This window comes from Gymnogyps californianus, unplaced genomic scaffold (genome assembly GCF_018139145.2).
Source record: "Gymnogyps californianus isolate 813 unplaced genomic scaffold, ASM1813914v2 HiC_scaffold_43, whole genome shotgun sequence".
Lineage (NCBI taxonomy): Eukaryota > Metazoa > Chordata > Aves > Accipitriformes > Cathartidae > Gymnogyps > Gymnogyps californianus.
In genome coordinates, this window is record NW_026114323.1 from 395723 (window position 1) to 420424 (window position 24702).

At 44.9% G+C, this 24702-nt stretch overlaps 1 protein-coding gene across 3 annotated transcripts in view; it reads left to right on the forward strand.

The window, feature by feature from the left end:
* The first annotated feature begins 5887 nt into the window (after positions 1-5887).
* Positions 5888-24702, forward strand: part of LOC127028791 (E3 ubiquitin-protein ligase RBBP6-like) — a 28578-nt gene continuing 9763 nt past the window's right edge. For 2 of the 3 annotated variants that reach the window (XM_050914483.1, XM_050914485.1), the window contains exons 1-7: positions 5888-5917; positions 10203-10439; positions 11022-11275; positions 16619-16715; positions 18570-18608; positions 19266-19302; positions 23394-23438. In XM_050914483.1, coding sequence (XP_050770440.1) covers positions 11110-11275; positions 16619-16715; positions 18570-18608; positions 19266-19302; positions 23394-23438 — 384 coding nt within the window. In that variant the 5' untranslated portion in view covers positions 5888-5917; positions 10203-10439; positions 11022-11109. The remainder of the gene's footprint in view (positions 5918-10202; positions 10440-11021; positions 11276-16618; positions 16716-18569; positions 18609-19265; positions 19303-23393; positions 23439-24702) is intronic. The other variant, XM_050914484.1, reaches the window with a different exon arrangement.

Below are 24702 nucleotides of genomic sequence, written 5' to 3' on the forward strand. Positions count from 1 at the left end.
CCCCGCACCACCGCTCCCAGCCCCCCTGCTCGCCCAGAAAATGCCCCTGAAGCAGCTGCAGCCCCTCTACGCCTCCCTGTGGGGTTTCTGCCCCCCCGCCCACACTGTGGTGCCTGCCTGGCTCGCCCGGCCTGGCCCGGCCCAGCCCAGCTGCTCTCCGGGACCCAGCCCAGCCCTAGCCCCACTGCCGCCCCGCTGAGCTGTGGTGGATGCCACGACGCACGGCTCAGGGCTGGGTGCTGGCCCCCTGCCCACATACCTGCTCCCTGCGCTCATCTTGGAGCAGCCTGGGCGTCCTGGGCTTGCAGGGCCACCAGAAGGAGGAGGAGGAGGAGGCAGGTGAGGACCACGGACCCCCGTGCTCGCACCACGCTGCTGCCGCTGCTGCTGCACAGCGTTGCCCGCAGCTGCCGTGGCACAGCACGTCAAAGCGGGGCTCTGTAACCTCACAGCCCTGTCGGGCCACACTCTCTGCCAGGCCTCCCAAACGTACACCCGCTACCAGTGAATTACCAAACCTGCACACTATTGCATTTCCTTGTTCTACACGAGCGTGGAAGGAGCAGAAGTGGAGAAGGGTGGACTTCTTTTGGGAGGCAGCACTGTCTATGGGAGTGCACAGGCACTCAGGTCTTGCTTCCCAGAAATCAATCAGTATCAAACGCTTCATATGGAAACTGCATAAAATGGCCAATTGCACGTGCCTTTACTTGCTACTATTTTTGTCAGGCAGCATTCTAGCAAGAAACTAGCTTTTCCCGCTGGTTTTGCTACAGCTTCATTACCTTTAAAGGCACCACTTCTTACCTCTGCTACTCCAATACAGCCTCACAGCCCAGCACAATCATACTTCAGGTACGAAACCATCACCATACAAAGATGGGCACGCCACGGAAGACGTTACTCTCAAAACACAGACTCTTTCAACCATCTTCCTCTTGCTTACCAAAGTTCAGACGGTGTCAGAAAACAACAACAAACAAGCGGGCTTCTTATTCACATTTTATGGAGCCCATTCTATCAGCCATTCAACATTTAAGTCCAACTCCAGCCTGAAGCCCAGAATACGAAATGCCATCTTAAAATTTCCAGGAAGAGGAAGGGCTTTGAAGTGGCAAGATCAGAAAACGTTCGTGAAAGGGTCGTCACGCAAGTACACCTCCCTTATCACAGACCACCTGCCCCGTTACCTAAGGAAGTGATGTTCTCAGCTAAGTTGCAGCCAGTGATGTCTGGAAAAGAGCACACGGTCTCTTGCTCATTAGTGCCGAGCATGTAGGTTGGAATTGGAGCTGGGAAGAAAACCATACACAGTCAGTCTGACTTCATTCGAGTACATAAGGACAAGTTCAGTTCACGTTTACTAGGAATCACAGCAGGTCCCATCCGTCCCTCCAGACCCCCACACCGCTCCTGTGCAGCGTCCAGAGGAGCAGTAAGCGCAGGACAAGAAACCTTCCTTCAAAGCAAGGCCCACAGCCTGCTCTTTCAACAAGATGCATGGAGCAGCAGCTGAGAACAACCTCTGCTTTACTTACACCTAGCTCTGCCATCTACCTAAGGAGAGCAGCTCCTAAATGATCCCTAGCCCTAAAAGCACAGATCTTCCCTAGGGCAATGCTAAAGGAAATACCAGAGCACAGGGACACCGGGGCATTCAGTTTAAGCTGATGGGGAGAAGGACAGAGGACTAGAAAGAGCAAATCAGACAAGAGAGAAGACAGAGGAGCCGAGAGAGAAAGAAACCTCCAGGGGAAAGGCTAGAGAGATGGAGAAATCAAGACAAATAGGGGCGAGGAGCCCTGACGAGACACGGAGGAAGAAAAAGTAGGGTCGAGCAGCAGGACAGAGGGACGGGGGGTGAGGAGAAGAAGAAGGAAGGGGAGATAGAGAAAGACAGGGACAGGGAGAGAGAAAAAGAAGGACAGGGAACAGAACAAAGGGACTGAGAAATGAAGAGAGAGGAAGGTCTGGATGAAGAGACCGAGAGAGGGAAAAAAACAGCAAGGAGCTGGAGGAAGAGGAAAAGAGGGCAGAGAAGCAGGAAAGAGGAAGAGAGGACAAATAAAAGGGAGAGCCAAGGCCGGGGCAGGGAGCAGGACAAAGGGATTGAAGACAGAAAAATAGTGATGTGCTGCGGCAGTGAGATGGAGGGATTTAAAAAAAAAAGACACAGGGAGCAGGACAGAGTGACAAAGAGAGAGAAAAGGAACAGGGGTCAGGGCAGCATTGGAGGAAGAAACCAACTGTGATGGGCAGCTGGACAGAGAAATGGAGAAAGAAAAAGTAGAGCGAGAGAGAGAGGAAAGAAGGGGCAGCCAGCTGGACAGGGGGATACAGTGAGAAAGGACGGGACAGGGAACGGGAGAGAGAAAGACAGAAAAGAGGAAAAGGACAGAAGGCCAGCAAGAGGAAAAAAGGGACAGAGGATCTGGACAGAGATGGAGAAAGAAGCAGCAGGGAAAGAGGAAGAGAGGCAGAAAGAGGGAGAGGCAGCAGGAGAGAGAAAGAAAAATAAGGGCTGGGGGCAGGCAAGAGATTGCAAAAAAAGCCTAGGGTGGGCAGCAAGGTGGAGAGGGAATAAAAAAGAACAGGAGCAGGGAGCAGGACAGAGCAACATACAAGAACAATGACACAGAGGAAGAGACAACCAGCGACGGTGAGCAGCCCAGAGGGATGGAGAAAGAGAAAGAGGTATCAGGAGGCCTGCCGAGAGATGGAGGAGGGCGGGGGGAACATTCAGGGAGCAGCAAAGAGGGAGAGAGAGGGAAGAGATGAACAGGAAGAAGGGCAGGGACAGTGGGATACAGAATGAAAACACACCGTGACAGTGACGAGCGGTTTCTTTGCGGGAATCTCTTTAAGCCACTTGTCTGTTTTGTGAGGCGTAGTGGACTTAACGGGAGACCTTTTGTTCCTCGTTAGTGTGTCAGAGGTTTACCTGTCATTTTTTCTTTGTTTGTTTGCTTTTTGTTTGCTGTGCTTGATTTAAAAAGCTTATTGTAGCTCTTTGGATTTCTGTCCTTAAAGGAATTCTCTAGGATTTCTAGCCTGGAGTGAGATGTCCAGAAAGGGCTGTCCTTGTAGGCTGCTGTCAGCCTTCAGTCCAGAGAAGTGTCTGGTAGCGGTGAATGTTTAACGGTAATGTAAGTCAAATGCATCTTAAGTGGGGAGCCTTTAGAGTAGAGAAGAGAATGTGAGAAAGACTTCAATGAGATGCATCTAGTGAGGAGAAAAGTACCTGCTTTAACTTTTTTTGGTTGCTTTTGCATTCTTTGGCAGTATCTCCTTAAAAGTCTACTTCAGCAAAAGAAGAAGAAATCCCGTGCGATTTCTGTGTCTGACTGAAAGAACTAGCCTGATCATCCAGAGAAGTGATGCGAAGAGCCATTTTTTGGCATTATTGGGTACCACATCTGACTCGTCGTGCTTTCGCTGTGCGTAGGGTGGTGGTTTGTGCATGGCACTGGTCTGTGGTGGTGGGTCCACATCCCTGTTGGTTGCCAGATGCAAGGCAAAGGGCTTCTCCTCATTAAAACTTACTTGTCTAAATTCAGAAACCATCTACATAGACTTAGAAATGAACCTGTTCCTAATCTCTTTGTGCACTAGCAGAGAAGCAGTGGGGGGTTTTCAGGGCAGTGCCTGTGCCAGAGCCCTTAGGAGATCCTGTCCCTTGACTCTCAGATGGGGCAGTGAAGAGTTTGGGAAAGTCATGGGTGTTTTGGTGTTCCCCAAAGCATTGTTTATTTCTTTTGTAGCTTATGTAGTTTATGTTTCTTATGTAGGAGAGCTGGGAGGCTGGGAGGAAAGACGGTGGGTAGGAGGGAATGTGCTTAGTTAGAGATCAAAAGAAGATAAAATAAATATCTAAGTAAGGATGGGCTTAACTATTCGGAGTTTTGGCTGAATATCCTCTTGCGCGTGTCTTCGAAGCCATCTTTACGTAGGAGCTTTGTCTTACGTAGCACAATCCGCTGGTCAGCTTTTTCCCCAGGGCTAGTTCAAAGCCTACGCAACAGGATGCAACCGCTGCCTGACAAGTTTTCTTTCTATCCCACAGGAGCTCGAGGGTGGGAACGCCATTTGTAGCTCTCCTTGGGAGACAGGGAGGACCAAAGCTCTTGTATCACAGCTTGGCTTGGTCTGGGAAGGCAAACTGAAAAGCACGTGGCAGTCACAGACACTTCTGTCCTGGGCTGTGAGCTGTGCAAACGCCAGCAGAAAGCTCTGGGAACACTGTGCATATATGCCAAAGCATTCCTGCTGCTACCCGAAGTGTCGCCAGCCCGAGCCCTGACACCTGGAGACCGATGTTTCACGCCAGCAGGACGGGGGAAGGTAGAGTTGCCTCCGCTCTGAGAGGAGGCTGCCACGCTTTGGAGCAGGTATGCTCTGGTGGGGTCAGAGCAGGTGCCTTTGCTGTCTTGTGGCCTTCAGGTGGTTCTCGTGCTCATGGACAGCCCCATCTCTGTTGACAGTCTTTCATACATCTTGTTCCTCTATCTTCGGTTCCTCCTCCTGCTCATCCTTCTTCTCTTCCTGTTTTTCCTCCTGCTCCTAGTCCTGTGCCACCTGTTCCTCTTCTGACTGTTCCTTGTGTTCCTCCTCCACCTCTTCTTTCTCCTCCTCTTGCTCCTCCTCCTGTTCTTCCTCTTCCTTCTTTTCTTTCTCTCCTTCCTTCTCGTTCTCATTCTCTTTCTATGTTCCTCGTCCTCTTCATCCCCTTCCTCCTCCTCCTCCTCCTGCCGTCCAGCAGTTCCTCCTGTCTGTCTTCCTTCTTTTTCTCTTCCTCCTGTTTGTCCTCCTGTTAATTCTCTGTGATGGCGTCATCACAGCCTGGTTGGTTGGGTGCCTGGGACTCAGTGAGAGATAAAGGGCTTCAGTTCCCCGTTTAGAAGTGGGTTTCCGTATGCCCTTTTCTCGTGTCAATGTGAGAAGAACAACAGGCTGACAGTGGGGGTTTTAAAGGGTTTGTGGGTTGGAGAGAGCAGGAAAATGAGCTCGTTGCACTGGGCATCTGGTGGGTACCTGCCCATTATTAAAGCATCATTATTTAAGTGCTGTTAGTTTTGGGTCTGTAGGGCAGGTGGAAGACCCGGGTGACTCCGTGAGGTTCACACCACTCCCATACAATTTTATGGGTTAGGTATCAAGGCAGAAAACCTCTGCCCCGCAGGAGGGGAAGGTGTCATTTGTCATTTCCTCCACAAATTGGCCCTCAGAGGAGAAGAGGGAAAAAGTACTGTTTGATTTTATAGACGGTGCTCTGCGTGCTGCTGTGCTTCCCTTTTCTGTGACGGGGACATCACAACCTGGTTGCCTCATCAAATGGCGTTCGTTATGCTAACCACATTACCAGGGGTCAGGAGCAGGGGCTACCGGTCACAAGCGCAATTGTTAATTGCCTTTCTTAAGTACTGGGACGGCAGCAATGCAGGGCCCAAATTCCAGGTTAGGCTCAAGGCCACTGCTGTTATCCTGGTTCTCCCAGGCAAAACAGAAGCGGAGAGGTATCCCTGCCTGCAGGTTCTCTGAAGGGAGTGCAGCAGCTCTTGCCCATTCCCAAGGCACTGGGTGGCTCCAGCCCATAGAGCATCGGAGTCAGTATAAGCTGTGCTGGCTCCACCTTCAAAGGCTCGGGTGATGGCCAGGGACTCAGCTCATTGGGCGGAACCTTTTATTTCCTCAATTAACTCTGCTTTTCCATCTGCAGGCACTTCTGTCTGTAAACCATACTCCTAAAGTATTACTGGAGTCGAAAGGGGGAGCCTGTTGCATAGGAGAGGATGACGCATGGCTCTCATATTCTTGCGGCAGTCCTCTTCGAGTTACGGTTTCAGTGGGAGTCTTTCCTGAACGATCATTTCCTGGGAGGCCAGCGCAATGATGGAGGTGAAGTGCCCCCCGCTGAACGGTAGGCTTCTGGGCCACCCCTAGGGGCAATTCTCGGCCTTCGAGGACAGCTTTCAGGATGGGGAGAGGGGTGTTGTCACGCAAATTTTGCAACTGGGCCATGCCATCTGAGGAGAGGGGCTAGGACACAAAGTATAGAATTACAAGAGTGTCCTGGTTTCGGCTGGGACAGAGTTAACTCTCTTCTTAGTAGCTGGTACAGTGCTGTGTTTTGGATTTAGTGTGAGATTGATGTTGATAACACACTGATGTTTTAGTTGTTGCTAAGTAGCGCTTATCTTAAGCCAAGGAGTTTTCAGTTTCCCATGCTCTGCCAGCAAGCAGGTGTGCAAAAAGCTGGGAGGGAGCAGAGCCGGGGCAGCTGACCTGAACTAGCCAAAGGGGTATTCCATACCATGGAACGTCATGCCCAGTATATAAAGAGGGGGCAGTTGGCCGGGAGGTGCGGATCGCAGCTCGGGAACTAACTGGGCATCGGTCAGCGGGTGGTGAGCAATTGGATTGTGCATCGCTGGTTTTTTTTCTCCCCCCCCCCCTTCCTTTTTTTGTTATATTCCTTTTCGTTACTATTATTATTATTATATTTCATTATGACTATTGTTAGTATTATATTTTACTTTAGTTATTAAACTGTTTGTATCTCAACCCACGAGTTTTACTTTTTTTTTTCCCTTTCCTCCTCCTCACCCCACTGGGAGGGGGGAGGGGGAAACGGCTGCGTGGTGCTTAGTTGCTGACTGGGGTTAAACCACGACAAAGAGTAATTCTCTATTGGTGCGCCTGAGGTGTCCCAGTGAAATTGGGGCACCCCGAATGCAGTTTTACAGATGGTTCTTATGCCTTTCAGGCCTTCAGGTACGCCATGCCTTGACCAATCGCTACTTAACACACACATATACTGCTGTTTTGCAAAGCAACTCTGATTCTATGGCGTTGTCACGCATCTGCTGCTTTCTGGATCTAGACGTCCCTGGAGTCGGTCTTTCTACAGTTCCTTCTCTCTGATGCCAGCTAACAGGAGGGTTTCACAGAGGAGGTGGAGGAGCTGGGATGCTGGTGTGATCTGGGTAGCCCAGGGGTATCCTTTCTTCTTCAGGGTGAGGGCTGTCCTTCTCCTCCTTGCGATGAGCCAGGGTCCTTTAGTCATGCTTACTGACCCATGGCTATGCAGCATACGATGTAAACTAGATATATCTTCCAAAAGTTCATACAATTTCATACTCGAAAGACTAATTGGTACAACAGTTAGGGAATAAGATTTTCCTGACAGTCCCTCCTTTTCTTTTGACCGTCAGGGTCACGCTATACTATTCATGATTGTAGTCGTAAGTCAAGCGCATAAGGTAATACAACACTGTCAACACACATATATAATTACAAAGCAAAAGAAGATAGTGAATACAACAACCCCAATCCTTTTAGTTCACAATCCTCTACCTAAGTCTGGGAGCCAAGAGGTTAACCACCCAAATAGCTTTAGGGCAGATCCCTGCCTTACTTCCTGTAATATTTTTAAATGAGTCTTTATCTTGTTTCTGTCCGTTTCATTTTTCTGCTCTTGAGTTACATAAAACCTCCATCAGCTGTTACTCAAGAATTGTCGCGGATGCGTGTTTTGGATCACGTAAAGAATTTGTAAAAGTGCAACTTAACAGAGTTTGATGGCAAGGTTCGCTCTGTTACTTCCTACATGGGAGAAACTTACAAAGGAAAATGGAGTTAGAATCAATTTAGAGTGATTTAGACAGAGATGGGAGGTGTGACAAGGTAAGGGAGAGCCTCCCGTTGAGTCACGAGGTTCAGAAGGGACCCCCTTGCTGTCTAAACTCGTTCTCGGAGAGGAGTCTAGCTGCAGCTGGATGCAGACTTATGCACAGACTTGGTCAGCGGTTTATGGCTAAAAGATTATGTGTGCACAAACAATCCTTATATCACTTAGTTAGGATTTCAAAGTTTAGCATGCTGTTAAGGACTTAGCGATCCGTCCGGGCGTCCGGTGTTAGTTTGCTCTGAAGTTGGAGGCCTCGGTTTCCCGAAAGAGACTCTCAGGCATCGAGTCTTATACAAATAAATAATTGAATAGAGTGGTACAGCAGCAGGATCAGCTCGAGCTGGGTGCCCCCGTAGAGAAACCCAAACAAAGAAATCCCTGGGCAATTATACCCTGACAGACTATTCACCCGCCCCTTCATGCGATCTTCACGCGCCCTTCACGTGCCTTTCACGCGCCCTTTGGTCCAATAGTGATTCTGGTCTGTGATCTTCTGACACCTTCTGACACCTTCCTTCACTGCCTCCGGGCAGGCTGTAATCTTGTCGAGTTGCAGCTGCTGTTGGCGGTTGTAGCCTTGAATCTTCCGTATCTTCTGATTTACGCTGGCTCTGGAGGCCCCTGTTTTGACTAAGTAGGTACATGTTCAGTAAGTCTAAGTGAAAGTTTACAGCTTGCAGCCTAAGGCTTCAGCAAATCTAGCTACTCGTGCTAAGTAAGTAAAGCTAAGCAAACAGCATACTAAATCACACAACGTTATAATTCTAAGTGATTCATTCTGTGTAAACCTTACTTGTTTAAGCAAAACGACTAATATCTCTTAACATTGAGAGGCGTCCCTGCTCAAGGGGAGAGGTGCCTGGCGTGCAGTGCAGTTGCCGTCCAGGGAGAACTCACATTGGGCTCATCCAACGATCTGTCATTGGTAAAAGGTCTCATTGCTGGAGATCACCAGCATGCAGCCACGCTGCCTAGCAGGCAGAGCTCAAAGAAGGCTCCCTTAGGCTGTCATATTTATGGGATGAAGTGGTTGGCTCGTAGTCAAATTGCATACAATGGGAGAGGTACGCACGGGACTCCTTGTACCCACAACATTCACTGTGTCGCTCTGCTCCTTTGTGGGTTTCCTGGAGGAGTTCTTGGCCCGGCTACGGCTCAGGCCTTTACCTCCTTTGGAGCCTGTACCAAACTGCTGCTGGTTTGGTTAAGGGGGTGTCGAGTGCATCCGTCACAATAATGCACATACTCTGTCCTGTACTTCTAAAAGGTGGTCTAGGGCTAATCGATTCTGTATTACCATTTGTGATAATAATTGGATTTCTTTTTGTAGGGCTGTAATACTAGCTGCGCTTTCATGAATGGCTTATTCTCTTGACACATTTGCAGTAGCCCTTTCTAGTTTTGCAACCCCTAACCGTGGGATAAAAGCTGTTACAGACAGGTGGAACTCAGTGCCACATTCTGTCAGAGGGCTGTAAGACTTCATCTCCTAGATATCAGTAGTTAGGAGCTACAGAGGCAGAAGAGATACTGGTTCTACCCTGTGCGGATGGTATTAATGCACTTAGAAGACACTTTTCAGCTCAGGTTGAGGGTAAATCCTCAAACGCCCTTTCCCCACCTGTCCAGTATTGCCCTGGTAGTTGTGTCAATGGGTAGTATAATCTTCAAATAAATCTGGATCATGTAAATGATTTCCTGTAAAAGGGTTAGCGTGTGCCGGATTTGGTTGTTCAGGTAAACCAGTAAGGTTTGGAGCCAGAGCAGATGGCTCAGAGCAATCAGGATCCTATAGGCCTGTAGTGGCAACCAAAATTGTAGCATTATCTTTAGTTTGCTTATGGCTTCCTGCAGAATACCAAGTTCATCTATCTGTATGGTCCTAAGACTTGAATTGTCCATTTCCATCCCTTCTGTGAATGTCAAGGCTCTATTGGCATTTCCAGTTCCCAGCCCCTAGAGAGCGAGTAAGCTTGTCAATAGGTTTGTTCTCCAAGCATACCCAGGGGTCTCCTTTCAGACTAGTGACAAACCCGTCTTGGCGGAAGGGCAGTATCCTTCCTTTCTTCAGCGAAAATTCATAATGTAGATGCCCGTCCTTGTACCACTGAGAATTCAGTGGGACAGATGATACCCAGGAGAGCTGATTTCTGGTAGAGGATGGGCTTTTAGTGCATATCCAACAGTCGGGCTTGTTTGCCTCTGCTGCTGTGGTTTGGACTGTGGCTATGGCCAAATTATGGAATGAATACGTATAATGCATGTTCCACCACAGGCTTATAAGCAAGGCTGCCATATTAAAACCTAGGCTTCCAAATCACTATTCACAGGAAAACCAAACAGACACAAATACCAAAAATAACTCTCGCTTGGATATAGAGGACAGCACTGAAGTCAAAAGAGTTTCCTGACTCCGGAAACCCAAAAGGCATTTAAAGATCTAAAGCAAGCAGTCATGGAAGCTCCTTCGCTAGCCCTACCAGACCGTAACAAACCTTTTATATTATATTTACAGGAAGAGAAAGGAATAGCCAGTTGGCCCAGAAACGTCTGCAAGCCGTAGCATATTACTCAGCAGAAGTAGACCTCGTAATTCAAGGCCTGCTTTCATGCGCTAGGGCTGTTGCAGCAGCAGCTGTGATGATTGAGAAAGCAAGAAATATTGTCCTGGGGCACCTGCTAACGCTAGTGGTTCGTTCCTTACTTTGTAGTCCTCCTCTCCAGAGTTCAAGCAAGCGTGGATGTGGCACAGGTGGGAAGTACATTGGTTTATGGCAATAAAGATAACTGGTCATTGGCTTCTTTGACTGACCTTTCCATAAACGCACCAAGATACACTCAAACACGCTGAGATGTCCCCTCCCTTTGCTGGCCCTGTGGCGCAGGCAGGCGGCTGGCACCCGGCAAAGCCCACTGCATCTCCCCCAGGCTGTCTTGCCCTGGCTGGCTGCTGAGAGGAGGGGACAGCGGGTGGTGACAGGCTGGGGGGTGACAGGACATTGGGCGATGATGGGCCCAGGGCTGTTGGGAGAGCCACCACAGACCCAGGGGCTGACGGGAGGTGACGCTGGGTGGTGAAGGCCCGGGGGGTGACAGGAGGGACACCACAGAGCTGGGGGTGTGACAGGACAGCGGGCAGTGACAGGCCTGGGGGGTGACAGGAGGGACACCAGGCAGTGAGAGGCCTGGGGGGTGACAGAACACAGGCCTTTTGTCATAATGCACTGGGTCATGTGAGGCACGGGGGCGTGGCTGCGGAGTGGTGGTGTGTGTGTGGAGTGAGGCACTCAGAGAGGCCTGTGCGATTGGCAGCCGGTAAACCCCTTCCCCATAGCACCGCAGGCCCTAACCCAGCGCAGAGGCCGCAACACCATCTGCCACAGTAGACGCCAGCACGGAGCAGGCATCGCCTGGCCCCGACCATGTCGTTCGTCCACTACAAGTTCTCCTCCAAGCTGAACTATGATACGGTCACCTTCAACGGCCTCCACATCTCCCTGTGCGACCTCAAGCAGCAGATCATGGGCCGCGAGAAGCTGAAGGCGGCCAACTGCGACCTGCAGATCATCAATGCCCAGACCAAAGAAGGTGTGTGGGGGCAGCGGGCATGGGGGCTCGGGGACCGCCCGGCTGGCAGTGGCACAGACCGCCCGTGGTGGCAGCAGCCTGTGGGAGCTGTGCTGTGCTCTTTGTGGCTCATCCCCAAGTAGTTGTGTGTCAGCCTGGGGCCCATCCTGCTGGCGTATGGGGGACCGGGAGGGCAAGCAGTGCTGGGGATTAAGCGGGATGGGAAGCGATAATGCTATTCGGCCATGATGGGCAGCTGTGACTTGTGTTACGGGCCTCACAGAGCTGTTCTGTTGTAGTTGCTCCTCTGACAACTACCTTCCGATCTGTGTTTCAGACGTGGAGCTAGGCGTAGAAGAATACGTGGTTGATGTGCGACGTATAGTGCTTACAAAAGTTTTGGTCTCCTGGAATTCTTCTAGGTCAAATGATAAGGAAATGTGGGAGGATATCTTATCATAACAAACTTGCCAGATTTCTTTGAAATCTGGCAGAGAAAGCTGGAAGTGATGGAAATAGAACAGATGGCTAATTAGAAGAAAAAAAAGGGGGGTTTGGGTGACTTAATTTTGTCTTCAACTTGTTTTACTCCACTGCATTGGAAAACTGGTTCTGTGGCTGTTGCAGAAACTGCTCCCTAGCAACATTTTGGATCAAGAGTGTATCTGTGAGTTATAATCTATGCAGGCCCTGTAAAGCCATCTTGCACATGAGTGTTCTCTGCAGCTAAATTATACTTTGGCATTTCTTGTTAGTAGGACTTCTTTTCTACACCAAAGACATTGTCATTCAGATGCTATTGAGCATCATTTCATCATTCATTTCTAGCTGTTGTTTTGGTTTTTTTTTTTTCCTGGTACTGCGTGTTAACCGTGTCAGGGCAGTACTGAAGTTCTATGGCAGAACATTTATGGTGACTATATGTAAGAAATGTTCTTAGGGAAGTCATAAATTCTTTTAAATCTAATAAAAAGTGCTTGATTCTCAGAGATGATAATGGTTTCGTATTACTTAGGATGGTATTTCAGTTTGGTAATCTGCCATCTTGATAAGGTTGAATGTGATTGAAGACTTTGGGATATGACTTTTCAGAAATAAAAAGAATTGTAAAGTGTTTTCATTCCTTAAACATTCAATTTCCTTCTTTTTTTTCCTTCTGTGGTTCTGTGACACTCTTACAACAGTCTTTTCTGTAAAATGTGTGCTAGTGTTTTTTTCCTCTTCCTGTTTCCTGTATTAAACAGAATAATATGTATGCTGCGGTAACTGTAACTTCAGCCCTAGCCTTTAAAGCGGTTGGACCTAAAGCTCGCTGTTTATCTACAGATACTTAAACTTTTTTCAGGAGACTGTCTGTGAAGAGACTTAACAGCACAGTGTTAGGGGTCTTAGGGATGCCATTGGATTGCATGACATGCGTAGGTAGAGACACCTTTCAGAAGTCTTGAATTTTTCTAGCAGTATTGAATAAAATCGTCAAGAGCTTTTGACAACTGTTTGATTTGCTTTAAGGGCTTTGCTGCAGAAGGGTCTCTGAATGTTGTCTTCAGTTGCTAATGTACTTTCAGCTTGCCAAACGCTAGCAGGCTGAATGGTCACTCCTCGTGACCGTAGCTGGGTCTGTGTACAAGAGAGCCTTAAAACCAGGACGTTGGATGGTAATAAACTGTGATGGAGCCCAACTACTACCACCAGAAGAAAAAAAGTTTGGAAATAGGCCAAACACGTGGATTCTGTTACAGCAGGTGAGGAACAGAAAGCAAAGTTTTGGAAGAAAACCTGATGCTCATAAATGTCTTACCCCATAAAGTGTTCCTCTACTAGTGTTACTCTAATAGCAGTTGTAGATGAGATCACTGATACCAATTTTGGTGGAAGCTGAAAATGTAGAAATAGTCATCCAGTCTGTTCATCAGGATGTTTCGAGGCAGTGCTTTCAGTGCCAGCTTTCAGTAGATGATTTCTTTGTCGCCAAGTGTGCAAGTGGTGTTGATTAGAACAGAGTGAACAAAATGACACAATGAGAAAGCGTATTCTGAAGTGCTAGGGAGAAAACGTGTTCTTGGGAGTTACCCTGTTTTCTGGTAGAGACAGTCTGGCATGTTAGTCGTCATTTTCATCTCTTTCTCTGCAACTCCTTCCCCCAGCAGCATAATCGTTGGTTAGCAAGGCATCTAAGCCTACTAAAGGCTTTTCTTTGTCGTTTCACGTATAGGCTTGCCTTCTGATGCCTTCTGTTCTGATGAGCTTCTGTACTTTAGCTGGGTGAAAATCCTTCTTTAGATAGTGCTCAGAGAGATGCTTTTGCAATGCTGTCAGCCTCAAAATGGTGGATGAAAGCAGGCCGTAAAATAAAGTAGGAACTTTTTTCAGTAACTTGTTTCTAGCATACATATGACACACATTAGTAAAACCAGCAGATTTTCAGAATTATAGGTGAATTTTAAAAGGGGATTTTTAATTTGTGCATTAAATGCAAAACAGAGCATAACCTGAGCTATCTGTTCTTTTTAGCAGGAAGAAGGTTGTGGACTGGAATGCAATTGTTGATTTAAGATTTCTAAGTCAGTGTGAGGCAGCAGTCCAAGTAGCTATTGTTTGTCTGCCTCCATTCCTTCCTTGAAATACTTCTTTCCCTTGACTCTTTCAAGCATCCTATTTTCTTGTAGAATAGATCGCAGTTTTAGACTATGTCTCTTCTGCCTTGACTTTAATATAACATCCAAATCTTCCTTTGCTTTTGCAAGCTTCTGACTTAATTGAATCCTTATTTTTAAGCACAGGTCAGATTGAGAAAAGCCAGTAGCCCCTTTACTGGCCGTCACTGGCAGTAACACAGGTTTTGTGCTATAAGGAATAGAATCAACAACGTTGTCACCTCCAGCTTTGTTGAACATTTCTATCGGAGCTCTGCTTGGACAAGTGTGAAAAGTAGCCTTGTTGAGCATGATGTCACTGCTCACTTTGCAGATGTGGAGTCATGTGGTGAGGCCGAGCGACACTGCTTTGCAGGTCCTGGTCGTTGCCACGTCTCTGCTAGGAGATGTTGCTGCCCGTGGGGAAGAGGTTCCTGCTGGGAGACGCCAGTTTAGTCTGAGAGCTGTTAGACTAAGCTGGCATCTGTTAAATCCAAATCGAGCAAACAAAAATTTCCAGGGACTTCAGGAATAGCGCTCCAGCTTTAGTCCTTTCCTATTTAAAAAAAAAAAAAGAAGTTAACTTTTTGGCCTATGTTGTTTGACTTCACCTTTAATAGAAGTTCATCATCAGAATGAATTCAATGAATTAAGGTGAAGGAAAAATAAAGGTATTAAAGCCAATGGGTGCCAGGTCCCTTCACAGAACTAACTCAGCAATGTACTCTGCTGTCTGTAAACACTCTTCCACACATTCTCTGACACGGTGACCAAGCTAGTGGGATACTTCAAGTACCAAATACAAATATGTGCCGTGATAAGTGTCCTATACAAATAAAGCCTTTACTTCACTAAGCTATTGCCACTCTTCAGTTGATCCGTTTAAATGCATACTGATTGACTTTTAAGGTGAATTCATTTTTATATTAGTCTGTTATTAGATGGCTGAGCTCCCTTCACTGTGCACTTAACAAGCGGATTGAAAACAAGCGTATATCGAGAGAGAGAGAGATACATGCAAGGATCAGAAGGCATTCAGAAGGCAGACATCAATGCTTCTCTTCTAATGGTCAATGAATTGTCACAAAATACTAAAAGAGGACCTGTTCCTCTTTTTGCATCATACAGCTGTTGGGCATGTTCAAATTGACCTCTGCAGGCTTGCATAATTTGTGAATCAATGCATTGGTTGCTGTCCTCATAGGTACGGTCTCTTTCTAGGAGAGGTGCTGCCGCTTGTAAACTGCTGCAGAACTAACCACAATCCTCAGTTCGGCACAGGCGTCGCAAACTCCTGCCTTTTTGGGGAGCCACTGTTGCTTATCCTGTATCTCTGAAATCTGAGTCCAGTGGATTGTGATCTGGACCAGAAAGAATACGCTGTATGACTCCATTCAGGAGGTAGAAGGAGCTGCTTTGGGCTTCTAGAACTGCAGCTGGCATGATCTCCCAGTTGTTTGTCTGGGCCTGAGTACTGGTTGAGCTCCTTCTCCATCAAGAAGTCCCCGGGCAGGCCTTTCTTGACAGATGGCTGTGTAAGGGTTAGATTTTCCTTTTGAGAAGAGCTCTAGGGGTTGGTTTCAGGATACGACTTCTGTAAAAGCTTCTGTTTTCATCATTAGTGGTCCTTTCTCCTACAATCTGAAACTCCTCTGAAGTCCAGAGGAAGCTTGCTGTTTGGTTCCCTAGGGGGGAAGATCAGGAATTAGTTTCAGCTAAATGATTTCTCATGGAGGGATGTTTGCATTTGAAGCTTACTCAGTCAAAGTGTCTCAGGTAGTCAGTTTTTTGTTTGGGCCTTAGGTTAAAGGTCAGAAGGCTTTCCTCCTCTTCCGAAGACTAACGTGGTGTAAGCCAAGGCAAAGCATGGATAGCTTCAGGCACACACTGTTTTCGAAAGGCTTTTCATGGCTGTCTTCATAAGTAATTTTGTTTGAGTCTCTCTGCTCTGCAAGAAGTGAATCGCAAGAATTCACGCCCCTTTGTTTAATTCAAACTAGATGATTAGCTTCAGAGGGGAGCCAGTTCTGCCTTACTTGTGAAAGCGAGCTCAAAAAACCCCCCAAATTTCTGTGATCCAAATTCTAGCACTGCCAGTTTCGGCTCCATTTGAATGTAAAGCACTGAGCAGCTGAGAAGTAGGGTTGTTGATGGATTAAGCTCCAAGAAAGAGACAGGGATGGCGGGCTCTCTTCTGTGTTCTGTCACTCTTGAGCACTAGCAGCGTAGGGGAATCGTTTTTAGTTAACAGCTCTGAAAGCAATGGCTCAGAGTTTTCATGCTTCAGCTAAGTGCCTGTTTCGTCGCAGGGCAAGCTAGTCAGAGTTTAGACTCCGGTTTATGCAGGTGAGACTTTGCCGTGGTTTGTTTTTCTCCAAAGTTCTATTGGTTTTGTAGCCTAACAGGAGCAAAGACAAGTTAAGCTAGATCAGGAAAGAACCTCATGCCTTAGCAGACTCTCCTTCAGTGACCTTTGAGACCATTTTGCTGTTGGCATTCAAACTATTTAAAAAAAAGAAAAAGATTTTGCTGCTTGTGTTTGGTTATCAAACCTGAAGATTTCTGGCCATGTGCTGTTAGTGCGTTGAGACGATAAAAGCGCAATGTTACATATAAAATTTTGCTTTTAGATCTGTAAAGGGGTTCTCTGAAGTGCTATGTAATTACATATCAATATACATTCTTCCAAATGGACTGATGTTGTTTTCTGTATTTATGTTGTTTTCAGAATACACGGATGATAATGCCCTGATTCCTAAGAACTCATGGGTAATTGTTAGAAGAATCCCTGCTGGAGGAGTTAAGGCTACCAGCCAAACGTATATGTAAGTATCCATAAAGCATTGTATTCTTGGTTAGGGGTTTCAGTGTGTTAACTTTATAAATTGATATTAGTTTACAGAGGCATTCAGACTGTATCTTTCTTGTTGAAGCTGCTGTTACTTTTTGTTGGCATGGGGTAGATTTTAATGTGTCTGTCCCAAAGTAGAGTTACATTTTTAGGCCTGCTGGACTTGGGGTTCAAACTTTTAAGATGCTTCTATTGGGTTTGTTCTTGGGGTTGATTTTTCTGAGATTTTTCAAGTTGTAGATCCTCTTTCCTCTACGTGGAGAGACTCCTTATTATATGTGTTTGCTTTTATTGCTTTTATAGGAAAGAGAGGTAGGCATTGCAGTGTAAGCTTAGAATTTGTTCCCCTCTCAGAAGAGTCTGATTCTCAGTGTCTGAGTATTTCTTGCAATTGCGGGAGGGGGGCAGGATCTGGCAGGTATTCTTACGCCCCAGATCTGGGGGTTTTGCATGCTAGCTATAGAGGAAAGAGCAAGGGTTGCCAGTTGGCAAGCCATGCAAACAAGAAGTTTCATTCCTAAGTGATTCCTATTAGTTTCTTAAAGACCATGTCCATTTCAGGCAAGAGAAAAAGAACAATATCCTAGAGCGTATTGCCTTTTGTGCGAGTACGATGAAGGAATAGTTAATCCTTTCCAAACTTGAAACTCAGTAAGCAGTTTAGCACGTTACCGAATGTTACTAGTTATCTTTCTAAGTCTGTTTTTACCCTAAGCTGATACCTGTGCTCCAGGTTTTAATTTTGTATTCCTGAGGTTTCGGGAGGACAGAGAATCGGGTGTATTGATTAAAATTGCAGCTATGGAAATGCAATCCTGACTACAGGATTAGTGCTGTCATTTATGTATTCATACAGACCAGTTCTAGGTCAGCTACATGAGCATTGTTTGAATGGTCATGTTTTCCAGCCTTCTGAAAGATACGCCTCTCCCCCACAAGTAGGAGATGTTATTAGCCTGTGGTTTTGCCATGTCTTTCTAATGTTGGTTCTCAATAAATTCTGACATAATTTGACATAATTCTGACATAATTATGACGTAATTCTGGACGCCACAGCCTTGTGCTTATAAACGTGGCCTTGTTTTGGGGGTTAATTGAAATATGTCTGCTTAATGCTGCCTTGTCAATGCATCCTCCGTTTCGGGTTGGATGGCACCCTCTCCTAGTATTGTGATGGTGCCCTAAAATGAGAGGATAGATTCAGCTAGCATCAAAGATCAAACAAATACCTGTATGTGGGCCTAAGGAAAGAACGGCCCTGCTGTTCTAGCGTTGGAAATTAAGCAGACAGATTAGCTTTCTTTTCCTTCAGCTGGAAACATGGCAGAAACAACTGGTAGAGTGGCTGATGTTGGGGAATGATGAATGTATGCTGTAATGGTGGAGCGGCGTTCAAAAATGCGTTACTCACCTTGTAGTATGTTCTTCAAGGTAAATGGATGAAGAAACCATTGTGTGGGAATCTAAAGTATTTCCTTGCACTTCCTCACCTTCAGGAGGTACGTGGCTGTACTTGCGAGCCTGGTGGTGTTCTAGCAGTGGCAGGAAGCTGAGCCTTTCTATTTGTACATAAATCCCACAGCAGCCTTTGAATTGCCTCTGCTCCTGGGACACTTTGGACGATGTATGAATTGTTTATTAACTAGGTCAATGGTTGCATGTCTGATTCCTGATGAGTAGCATGCAGATACAGATCAATGAGTATGTGGAATCTCAGCAAGCTTTAAATGCAACAAATATTTCCTAAAATAATGTAGCATTTTCAAGAGTATCTTAAAGCAAATTCTGGCACTTAAGACCTTTTTTTTTTGGTTTTTTTTTGTCACAGGACTCCTAAATCGCACAAAATCCTAGAAACTGCTTTCAGGTGACACTTCTACTCCTATTTTTAGTCAAGGTAGCATATGTGACCCATTTAGTGTTTTGGCACTTCCAGGGCTCAATATAGTAGTAGATAGCTGAACACAGTGCTAGGGCTTCCACAAAGAAACCCTGTTCTAAGGACTATGCTGCTGACATTTGTGTTCTTTCTTTGTCAGATGACTGATTGTTTTCACTTAAGTAAGCTTGCACTTCGACCCCTATGGCTGTGCTTTCTTCGAAACTGAAGGACTGTATCTGGTACCTGTTTGTAAGACTAGGGATATACAGATTGGCTAAAGTTGCCTTCCTGTTTTGATGGTTGATTATTTAAGAACACAAACCTGTAGTGCAGACTTCCTCTTTTTGATACTTACGTAGCAGAGACCAAATATCTGAGGACTTCCTCTTGCACTGTTGTGTTCTAGATCTGTAAGTCTTAGAGTAATGGGTGCCAAAATAGAAATGTGATTTTGGGGTTTTTTTTTAGTTGCCCCGAATGTACCGAGAGAGAACAGTTTATGTATACGAATAGAATTCTGCATTCACTAGACTATCAGAACATACTGTTTTGATGCTCAGGTTTTATAATCTGTTTTCACTGCTTTATGCTGGGTACAAGTGCTGTATTTTGAATTCTGATCACCTTTATTTCTTCTTCTAGAAGTCAAACTGAGCCAGTGAGTGGAACCTCAAAAGCGGTATGTAAAACCACAGCCTCACGCTTTTTTCTATGCGCTGCACTTAAGTCTAAAAGATGTAGCCTTGTATTAATTTCCCAAACATTAACTTAATCTATTTTCCAGTACAACGTAGTTTATGTTGTAAATACAATGTCTTTGATTCAGCATAGTAAAAACTGAGTAATGCCATCATTTGCCCAGTTCTAATGTGAATATTGGTATTTGTGCCTAGGGATGCATCGTATTTCACATTGCATATGCTAGAATATTTCCTGTACGACTTTGTGCTGTACAGATAGCGTATGATCGTTTTTAGATGATGTAGGTTCCAGGTTTGCACAACTGAACATGGTGCCATGTTCTCCATCTGTCTGTCTATAGCTAGTGATATGTATGTTTGTATAGCTTGTTGTGTGCTTTTTGCTTCTTGCACTAAAAATTGTTTGGAGTGTATTTTTTGCCATTTTCACATTGTATCACTTAGCTTTTGGTTTTAAATACGTTTTTTTGCCTAATGGCTTTTGCAAATGTTACCAAAAACCACTGAGAAGCCACTATTGTTAGACTTGGTACTGTTTCTTGCTTTTGACGTGGGGCTTCAAACGAGTACCAAACCCAACATATCCCATATGTTTTGAGGACAGTTCTGGGCAGCTGAATGATTCCTTTCCATGTCCTTAAATACTTGTCTTTAAGGTATTTGTTCCTGAAACTGTATAATTGAAGTGATATTGTTTGGGCCCCTCTGAGTACATAAATGTCTTTAATAGGTTGCTGCCGATTTCAATATTGTTGCTACACAAAGTGGTATTCTAACGTTCTGCATTTGATCTTTCCCCCCTGGATCATTGGATCTGATCACTTGATAAGCTGTTAGGGTAACTTAATCTAGCAATTCATGAACTCGGGGTCTGTGTTCTGTGAGGAATGCAGCCTCTGATTCTCGTGGAATGGTATACAATCAACTTAACGTTGACAACTTTTTGTGTGTAGGTCTAAAACCACTAAGGCTAAATCTGACATAATTATGACGTAATTCTATCACTGATTGGTTTGACTTCCTTTTTGGACAGGACTGCCTCTCATTGTGAGTTTGAGTTAGTTTAACTGGTCCGGTGGCCCTAGTAGTTAATGTAAGGCATTTATGTATTATTTCTATTAGTGTTAGTTAGAACTAATTAAAGTAAATGAAAGACAAAGCAAAAACATTCCCTTCTTGGTTGCTCTGACTGTGCCTGATTTGGGTTGTGGGTAGCCATAGGGAGGGTGGAAGCCTTGCATCTCTCTTTACAAATCGTCCCCCCCCCCTCACTGTAAAAGCACTGCAGCCACAGGTGCTTCTAGTGTTGGAGACACAGTCAGCTTTATTCTTAAAGCTAACTCAGGTCTTGGTCTAAAGCGTAAAAGGTTTTTGGTTTGGTTGTGTTTTTTAAAAAAAATACACATATTTCTGCATATATTTTAAAGCAGAACCTGGATCTTAGTGTAGAGGGAATAAACCACTTGAAAGCTTGCCAATTATTGCTGAACAGTAAAGCAGCAAAATTAAAATTAGTTAAGATGTTTTTTAAAAAAGGATGCACAAAAGCTTCTACTTTGCCTATTTCTTTGTTGTCTTGCTCTTATGTTAGCTGTCATTCTACACTTCCAGATTTGTGCTGCTGTCCTACTGTTCCTACAGCCAAATCAAGAAGGTGGATCCTTTTTGCTTTAGTATTACTATTCCAGTAACTGCAAGGATCTCTAGTTGGTATTTGTCCTTAGAGGCTGCAGAAGTGCAGAGAGGCATGCCCACTGTTTTAGCGCCGTCAAGCACAACTGTGATCCTTCCTAGCTGAATGTTTAGTTTAGCCAAGCTATCAGGTTTTAGGAAACCACTCCAATTTAAATGTAGCACTCCAGCAGTGAGATTAGCCTTTTCCTCCTATTTTCTGTCCCCTTTCCCACTTGCTTTATGTTCGTTTCTGTTTACTGTTCTGTTTGAAATGGGAGTTAGTGCATTGACTGTCGATTCTGGTTTTTTGAGGGTTTTTTTTGTTTGGTTTTGGTTTTGTTCTTTTTTCCAATTCTTCTGCAGTATGATCTTAGGGTTGTATACAAGTTTCATGGAGATGTTGTTTCTACTTGACTGATTTGAGAGACTGGCAGGAAATAGTTCAGTAGAAATTGAAAGGGAAAAAAAAGACACAAGAATGTAGGATCATTGGAAGATGGCCGTTGGGCAAACGTACTAAATCGTACATTAATTACCTATTTGCTGCTTTTGCTAACCGTTTAGTAGAAAGGAGTGCTATCACCCCCTTTAAGAAATTAGACTGTTGCCTGCAGGCCCTATAATAACTGCTTCCTAAAAAAATACAAGAACTAGTTAGTAGTTTATGAACTGTTAAGTTTCAGTTACTGGTCAGTACTAGACCGTTGAATGCTAGGCTCCAATAGAGAGCTTTCCTAGTTTCTGGTTTGCTTCTGAAAACCGCAAAATGATCGTGGTTGTGCCTGCCATGAGAGAACACAGGCCTGTTTTTCCACATGTAAAAAGGCGTGACACATGGAGCATGAAGCTTTAGAATACTTGATCAGGCTTCCTTTTTAACAGAACTAGGTACAACATGTTCTGAAAAGAAGGAAGGTTGAATCTTCTGGTAAGACTTGCGATGGAAAGAAGGTCTCTTTTTCCGGATCTGGGTGTTGCTCTCCAAAGGCACATTTTCAAGAACTTTTTAGTTAGTAATACAGTAATGTTGGATGTGCTTTCCTAAACCTGTAGAGAAGGAATGATTAACTGGAGTGAGGAAGCGTCTTCTGCATGTAGATATTTTTTCCCCAGACTCGGCTCGAACTGCTCCCTTGAATTCTGCCACTACATTAGGTAATAAAGGACAAGAGTTTTTTCCGAGGAAGGGTTTGAATCTCTCTTCTGATCAATGTCGTGACCTCTTGAGGAGAGCTGTTCCGTTTACACGGTGAAATTGTAGTCTACGTTTTTGAACAACTTAAGGCATAATAAGCAGTGATTTGAGTGTCTTTCTGATCCTGTTTTACTGGTGCAAGCTTAACTGCTGCTGAGTAACTGAGAGTTACCCGTTTTACTTGTGGAAAAACTGCCCTTCAGGATTAGTTCTCCATAAAGACTGCAGTCCATTACTAAGTATTACTAAGTCCATTACTAAGTAGTGGCCTGCGGACTTCATTCCTGCAAGCTGTTCCAGAAGGTAGCTGGGAGGGAGGAGCGTGGTTGCAATGGAGAAAGAAATTACAGGCTTGTGCTCTGAATCTGTGTTGTCATCATCATTCCAAATTGGTTTTGGTCTGATAGCAAGGAGAATAGTATTACATTCTCACACGTCCCAAACTAATCTGGATAATATGGCCTGTGGTGTAATAAAAGACAAGAAACCAGTTTTCTCCGTTTGTGTAGGCTACTCTGTCATGGTAAACACCTTTCTTTCAATAACTGGAGCAGTTGGTGTTTTTTCTAGACCAAGTGGTGGGTTACTTTTATGGTGGATGTTTTGGACTGGTGTTTTTATGGGGGTTTTGTGGGGTATGGCGAGTTTGGCATTTTTCAACTTCTTGACAGGAGGGGCAGAGTTCATGTTTCAGGGCTGATATGCCTGTGTTTTATTTTGACAGGCGACTCCTGTGTTCCTAAAAGCGGAACCGTGTGCATTTAGAAATGATGAGACATTAACGGATTAATTTACAAACTACACTGAAAATAACTTTCCTGTAGTGATGCTTCCTTCTCAAATAAACTTAAATATTTTTTAAAATCCTTCTTAGCTGAAAAGTGACAGCTTCCTTACCCCTTTGACTTTTAAGCAGTTGTGAGCATTTGACAAGGGTCCCTCTCGGAGATCTTCTGGAGCAGTAAGTTGATCTCAGGCAGGTTTGGTTCTTTTAGTTTCTTCTCATTAACCACATAGGCCCTCTTCAGCTGTCATAGGTTTGGACTTTGTTTGGAACAATTACGAGTTACACTAGGTCGGAAATGCCTCTTTCAGTGACACTCGGAGGATATAGTGCCGACTTTCAGACTACCGTAGAGGTTAACTACGGCTATGTTTTGATTGTAGAACTTGAATATGTGTTTACTTTTTTGTGAACAGATTGATGACTCTTCTGCATCTATTTCTCTGGCCCAGCTTACTAAGGTATATATATATCCTTGTCAAATACTTAAAAAAAAAAGCGTTTGCTTTGTATTTTTAAATCGTATACTGTGATCTATAGCTGGATAACTGTTGTAATGTGAATAAAACTTTAATTTAAGCACTTCAGAAGCTGTTTACCGTTTTTCATATGTTTCGTTAGTTTTGCATTGGAAACTAACACAATTTTTACAGGAGAGTTTAATTGGCTGTAAGTTATGGACATTTCAGGGGGGTTTGCAACAGCCAAAATAGAAGCGTTTCTGGAACATGGACAAGTGCACGGCTGTTTTTGAATTTCTAGTCATTATAGTTCTAGATCCATTCTTTGAATGCTGCACAATTTCATAAATTGTAGTATATAGACAGTGGGCAACACAACCTAATTTGTCTGAAGGCAGGCTGTGAAAATGTACCTAATTGTTTACAGGAATACACCAATGTGTATGTGTGGCATATTAGCAGATGTGACCTGCTGAAACTGTTGTCATGCCATGTGTTGCTATGGAAGTGCTGGCATTTTTTGCTCAACAATGTGTAACTTTGTCTGGGAAAGCACTGGTGATGGCACTTTGTGAAAAGGCGTAGTGCTAGCCAATTCAATGACTAGTCTTTAAAGTTACAAAGATTAGAGAAGGCAGGGCCTAGTGCGGAGTAGCTCGTTCTTTCTTCTGAAAAGAAAGGCTGGAGTTCATTTCCAAGAAAGAGAAATCTCTTCCCACTGGTAACTTCTTCCCTCTCTCACTGCAGAAATTAAATTATGTCAATTATGTCCATTAGGCCGGGGGGGGTGGGGGAGGAAATTCGTTTGGAAGGTAGCCACCAGAAGAACTTGGTCTCCATTAGTGCTGTCCCTAAACGTCTCCTTGGCTCTGTAAACTCATGTGTAGTTTTACTCTGAACTGTGAAAAACTGTCCAAGTGGTGTACACATTTAAGCTTTTGAGAAAATGGAAGTATTTCAGAAAAATGCAGGACCATAACAATAAAGCAGCTCAAAACTGTGACTTACTCTAACCTCTTTAGTGCAGACTGGCTTAGCATGGAGGCAATGCGTTAAGAGTTTTCTGGTTTATTATTACTATGTATTAAATGCCATATCTGAATTTTGGTCTATTCCTCCTGATGTTTTGTGGGTTTTGGAGCTGTTTTGTAAACCGTTGGGGTTCAAACAAATTGGTCATGTATCTGTAAAGTTTTCTGTAAATGTTAATGGAAATGATTTCCTAGGTGTCGGTCTGGATTATGGTACTGTTGAGAAAAAACTG